Source organism: Orycteropus afer, unplaced genomic scaffold (assembly GCF_000298275.1).
Source record: "Orycteropus afer afer isolate SDZICR_OR568_19922 unplaced genomic scaffold, OryAfe1.0 scaffold00093, whole genome shotgun sequence".
Lineage (NCBI taxonomy): Eukaryota > Metazoa > Chordata > Mammalia > Tubulidentata > Orycteropodidae > Orycteropus > Orycteropus afer.
The window spans coordinates 4,216,778-4,223,392 of NW_006921680.1; the positions used below are offsets into that span (position 1 = coordinate 4,216,778).

The 6,615-nt window shown below is 37.2% G+C and overlaps 1 protein-coding gene across 1 annotated transcript in view; it reads left to right on the forward strand.

The window, feature by feature from the left end:
- The first annotated feature begins 4,434 nt into the window (after positions 1 to 4,434).
- The window catches only part of SPATA9 (spermatogenesis associated 9), a 48,728-nt gene continuing 46,547 nt past the window's right edge, over positions 4,435 to 6,615 (forward strand). Inside the window, exons 1-2 of the mRNA XM_007942546.1 lie at positions 4,435 to 4,495; positions 4,684 to 4,772. Coding sequence (XP_007940737.1) covers positions 4,435 to 4,495; positions 4,684 to 4,772 — 150 coding nt within the window. The remainder of the gene's footprint in view (positions 4,496 to 4,683; positions 4,773 to 6,615) is intronic.

The window sequence follows — 6,615 nt, forward strand, 5'->3', positions numbered from 1 at the left end:
GATTTAAGATGACTGCAGCCTGCCAGACAACTTGACTTAAACCAGAGACCCTGAACCACAACACAGCTAAGCTGCTGCTGGATCCCTGACCCACAGAAACTGTGAGATTACAAATGTTTGTTGTTGTGAACTGCTAAATTCGGGATAATTTGTTTCCCCAATGGATAAAGAATACAATGTTGTTGTTGCTAGGTGCCATTAAGTCAATCTTATATGGTCCCTATGGGAATGAAACATTGCCCTGTCCTGAGCCATCCTCACAATGCTTGCTATACCTGGGCCCATCGTTGCATCCACTGTCAGTCCATCTTGACTTCAATTGCCCGCTGAAAGTGAAGAGAATTTGAGGCACTTGTCTTTTCTTTGGCCCTCCGTTTTACCAAGCATGATATCCTTCTCCAGGGACTGGTCCCTTCTAACCACATGACTAAAAGTAAGTGAGATAAACTCCAGCCATTCTCATTTTTAAGGAGCGTTCTGCCAGCATAGATTTCTTCATTTTTCTGGCAATCCATGGTATTTTCAGTATTCTCCACCAACACCACAATTCAAAGACATCAATTCTTCAGTCTTCCTTTATTCATTGTCCAGCTTTCACATGCATATGAGGCAGTTGAAAATACCATGGTTTGGGTTAGGTGCACTTTAAGTCTTCAAAGTGAAATCTTGGCTCTTCAATGCTTTAAAGAAATCTTTTGCAGCAGATTTGCCCAGTGTAACATGATGTCTGATTTCTTGACTGCTGCTTCCATGAGTGTTGATTATGGATCCAAGTAAAACGAAATCCCTAACAACTTCAATCTTTTCTCCATTTATTATGATGTTGCTTATTGGTCCAGTTGTGAGGATTTTTGTTTTCTTTATGTTATAGCTGAATAGTGTAGTCTTTGATCTTCATCAGCAAGTGCCTCAAATTCTCTTCACTTTCAGCAAGCAATTGATAGTCTGTTCCATAGTCAGCTCTTGGCCTTGTTTTGACGTATGATATCAAGCTTGTCCATCACCTCTTTCCACAGATATATTTGATTTGATTTCTGTGTATTCCTTCTGGCAAAGACCACATGTACATTTTCCATTTATGTTGTTGAAAAAGGAATTTGCAATGAGTAAGTGGTTGATCTTGCAAAATTCTGTCATGCGATCTCCAGTGTCATTTCTATCACTCAAGCCATATTTTCTGACTACCAGTGCTTCTTTGTTCCCAGCTTTGGCATTCCAATCACCAGTTAAATTATGAATACATCTTTATTGCATATTTGGTTAATTCGGACTGGAGAAATTAGTAAAAGTCTTCAATTTCTTCATCTTTTGCTTTGGTGGTTTGTGTATAAATTTGAATAATAGTTGTATTAACTGCTATTCCTTGTCGGCATGTGGATATTATTCTATCACTGGCAGCACTGTATTTCAGGATAGATCTTGAGATGTTCTTTCTGACAATGAATGTGATGTCATTCCTCTTCAATTTGTCATTCCCAGCATCATAGACCATATGATTGTGTGATTCAAAATGGCCAATATCTGTCCATTTTAGCTCACTAATACCTAGGATATTGATCTTTATGTGTTCCAACTAATTTTTGACAACTTTCAGTTTTCCTAGATTTGTACATCATACATTCCATATTCTAATTATTAATGAATGTTTGCAGCTGTTTCTTCCCATTTTGAGTCTTTCCCCATATGCAGATGAAGGTCCTGAGAGCTTTACTCTATCACATCATTAAGGTCAACTATACTTTGAAGATGCAGTTATTCCCTAGTCATATTTTGAGTGCCTTCCAACCTGAGGGGCTCATCTTCTGACACTATATTAGACAGTATTTCACAGGTCTTTGTAAAGTTTTCCCATAATATATCAGACAGTGCTTCACTGTTATTCATAAGGTTTTCAGTGGCCAATTCTTTCAGAAGTAGATGGCCCTGTCCTTGTTCCCAGTGTGTCTTAGTCTGGAAGCTCACTGAAACCTGTCCACCATGGATGACCCTGCTGGTATTTGATACCAGTGGCATAGCTTTCATTCTCACAGGAGCACACAAACTACCAGAGTATGATAAACTGTCAGATGAGTTCTCAAAATAGAGTTGTTGGAATGGAAAAACCAAATTCCAACTAGTTGCTTGAGCTGGAGAAAAACGTATTTTTTATTTTGTTCATAATTATATTTCCAATTCAAATACAGTATTTTAATTTGTTCTTTCTTTTAATATTTTTTTATCTTACAGTGAAATTTTTGACTCCTGACATTGTTAAACCAGTAATGTGTTTAACTTACACTATAAACAAAATGGATTTCAAATAACAAAACCAGTATTACTACTAATAATAAAATGGGCATTTTTTGTGTTTCACATATTGAATTTATTGTGAATATTCTACAGCCAGATGAAATATAGCCCTATTCGAGGAATATTTATAGAATGAGGATCTAATACCAGAGTATCTTCTCAGTTGCTTAACCACTGAAGAAAGTCATACTTGAGAAGTATGGGAAAAACTTATGGAGACTGGCAATGAGGAAAAATATGTCACAAATGCTAGTATTCACTGTGATGGATAAAATGAATAAAAATGTAGTGTTTTGTATGTGTGTGCGGGGGGAGTGTCTTCTTCCCATAATTTTTGATAAACATTATGTGTCTGTGTGTAAGACACAGAGAGGAGTCTTATGTACTCTGCATTTACATATCAGTTGATTGAATCCATACTTAATTTGTTAATGATAAAGTTTTCACCCTGCTTGAGATATAATTAACAGATTTTATTGTATTTATTTAGGAAATATTTATTGAATGCTACCGGGGACTGGCCCTCAACTGCATTATGTGAAGTGGTTGTTTTCTCAAAGCTAGGTGCTAAGTGCAAATTAAAAGTTTGTTTCCTGCATTATAGCCTTTAAAATACAGGGAAGTCTTTAGGACTTCTATAAATCTTTTTTTTGATATGTTTATAATTGTTTCCTAGTTTATATTACAAGTATGGGAGCACTCTTTTATGAACCGTAAGAATAACATAAGAATAAAGAGGATGACCACTGACATTGTTATTTATTTTGTTTAATTTTATTTCCAGGAAGAGGATCAGTAAGACCAAAAAGACATGGTTAGCATAATATACAAAGTATGCCAGAAGTAGTGGTAAATGTTAGTGTGAAAAGTATGTTTATCATAGATTCGTTAATCCATAGGATATTAGGATGGAGAGAACAGATCAATTGAGAAGTAACCAGGTGAAACTATTTTCCTGGCTGCTAGACTATTGAGGGGTGAGAAGGTGGATAAAGAACTAGAGGGTTTATGGGCATGAACAACAGGAAAGAGAACCAGAGAGAGAAGGGGCTACCAGATCCTCCTGTGAGTTAGCTCTTAATAGCCAAGTATCTTGTATGACAAGTTAAGAAGTGTTTCATTACCTTATAGACTCCCAATGTGTTCATCATTTCCTAATAAAATTTCCTTTCTGACAGTGGATTGTACTTTCTGAATGTTAAGGGCATAATTGTTTTAAGCATTAGAGTCACGATAGAGGGAAGTAGGTTCTGTTAAAGTTAGAATGGGCACGTGTGGCGCTGACGGAGAGTATTCTCAGGCAGGTTATGGAGCAATGACAATGTGAAAGCTGAGGATCTCTTTCCCAAACAGTTTCCATGATTAGACTTCTAACAATCACAGTCTTATGCTTGTTGAAGAAAATGTCTTAGCTGCAATAAATATAAAGGTTTAAAATTAAAATGAACTTTGATTAACCAATTCTTAACTTATCCACTCTATAAAAAGGTTTTCAGTCAAGTATACATGATATAAAATTCTTCCTGTGCTTGATAGGGGGAAAATAATGGACATCTGAAGTGAGAAGGTAGTGAGAGGGTTGAAGATAGGAGAGGGTAGAGATTGAGATTATAAAGACAAACCAAAGACTTCACAATTTTGCCTGGGTTTGACCTATTGATCCACATTTGGGTGAAGGAAAAATAATCTGTTCAGAAGTTATTCTGAATTATCTGCCAGTATTTCTTTTTCAGTTGGCATCCTATGTGAAGTATTTTTTTAAAGCACATGCCAACTCTTTTCAAAGGGAGCTTTGTTCTCAGATGATCCATTAATTGAGGCATCACTGCAGAATTTGGGAAAAAATTCAACTTATATTGTAGAATTCCTTATTGTGGTTTTCCTTTCCATCCTCTTACTTCTCTTTTTATACCTCCAAATGCACTCTTCCTCTTAATGCCAGAGTGATTTCAGAACATTCTGGAACAAGTTCCCAGAAGCCCATTGTGCGGTAACAAAGAATCTCAGCAGTGAACTGCAGGTTCCATCCTTGCCTGCTTTCCTGAGTGGAAGGCTGTCTTCCTCCCTCACTAATGGCAGAGTAGGACAAGCATTGCCTAGGCCTACAGGCTTGCTGAGCTCTAGGAACCCAAGCAAGAACACATCATGCCAATGAAACCTGTTGGGTGGATATGTGGGCAGGTGTTTAAGAACCTTTCTGGAAAAAGTATGCATGGTTTTGTTGTAAAGGGGATATGCATGTGGGAAACAGAGAATAAAGTCCCCTAGCGTTTCCTTGTGTTCTCAGTCACCCAGGAGGTAGATCCAATGTTCCATGTTATGTTGAATTACGTATAGGGGATGTTTTTAGCCAAAGTTTCTTTTACCCTACCTAACTTCTTTTTTTTATTTTAGTTGAGGGGCTCCAGAAAGTAATCATGGACCTTGTAGATGAGTTTAAGGATGAATTCCCTACCATTCTACAATTATCACACTCTAATCAGGTAATGTGATTTCATAACTTTGAAAATGAATATGAAAAGTATGTTGTACTTTTAGTATTATGCCAATTATTTAATGCTTCGTTTTGAAATCAGTGTTTGGAGTATAACAAAACATTAATTTCACCTCAGGGAAACAAACTCCAAATATTACCGGCTGATAAGGGTCTATGGAAAGCAGAGAGATCATAGACCAGGAAGTGAGCTAGATAAATGAATAAGTTTCTGAAAAAAATCACTATGCCATTGGATTGGAAAGCTTTCTCATAGCCACAATTACAATGTAGTTTACTTAAGACTTAAAAAAAAAAAAAAAAAAACCACTGCCATCAAGTCGATTCTGACTCATAGCAACCCTACACAAGAGAGTAGAACTGGTTTTCCAAGACTGTAAATCTTTACAAAAGCAGACTACCTCATCTTTCTCCTATGGAGCTGCTGGTAGGTTCAAACTGCCGACCTTTTGATTAGCAGTCCAATGCTTTATCCATAGTGCCACCAGACCTCCTTCACTTAAGACTTGCTTAGTACAAAATCAGAAAAATACCTAGATATATTTGAGATGAAACCTATAATAATTAAATCAGTGAAAAAATATAATTGAGAAAAATTGTAACAATATGGTTACATATGTAACAATATAGGTATGTATTTCAATGTGGAAAGGAAATATTGATATTAAAGCAAAGTATATGTGTATGGGAGCTCTGGTGACATAGTGCCTAAAGCATTTGACTGCTAACCAGAAGGCTGGCAGTTCAAACTCACCAGCCACTCCTCAGAAGGAAGACTGGGTAATCTACTTCTTTAGAGATACCACCTCGGAAACCCAATTTTTTAACTTCTATTCCAAAAGAATTTGAGACAGAAAAATAAAATATCGCAAGTAGAGATTTAGGGAATACATATAACCTGACTTATTGAAAGGTACACAGCTTATAATGGAAAAGTGTGTTTCAGTCATTTTGACTATATGGGAAAAGTAATGTTACATAGTCGTTGCTGTTGTTGTTATGTGCCGTTGAATCAGACCCAACTCATAGCGACCCCTCCTTGGGTTTCCGAGGCAGTATCAGTACAGAAGTAGATTGCCCCATCTTCCTTCCGAGGAGTGGCTGGTGGGTTTGAACCACCAGCCTTCTGGTTAGAAGTCAAGTGCCTTAGCCACTATGCTACCAGAGCTCCCAATGTTACATAGTAGAGTAAACAATTCACTTATCCTGAGATCAGATTCTTGGCAATGCCAAATGAGGAACATAGCCAAAACCACAGTAAACAAAAAGTATTTTGAGAAACATAGTAATCACAAAGTCTGTATATTTCCTTAACATTGTCTTTGTTGTTAGCTGCTGCTGTTGAGTAGGCCCCTGACTTGTGGAGACCCCCATGCACAATGGGATTGAACTATTGAGATCCATAAAGTTTTTATTGGCTGATTTTTCAGAAGTAGCTCACCAAGCTATTTTTCCTTTGTCCATTTTAGTCTGCAGCTCCACTGAAATTTGTTCAGCATCACAGCAACATGCATGCCTCCACTGGTAAATGGGTGGGAGGCGAACTTGTATACACTAGCTGGAAATCGATTCTGGGTTTTCTGTATAGAAAGCAAGAATACTACCACTGAACCACCACCATCACCTTTAACCTTCATCCAACATGCATATTTGTACCCACTCCAAAGAAAGGTGATCCCACAGAATATGGAAATTATAGAACAATATCATTTATATGGCATACAAGTAAGATCTTACTGAAGGTAATTCAAAAACGTTTGCAACAGTATATTGACAGAGAACTTCCAGAGGTGCAAGCTGGATTCAGAAGAGGACGTGGAACAAGGGATATC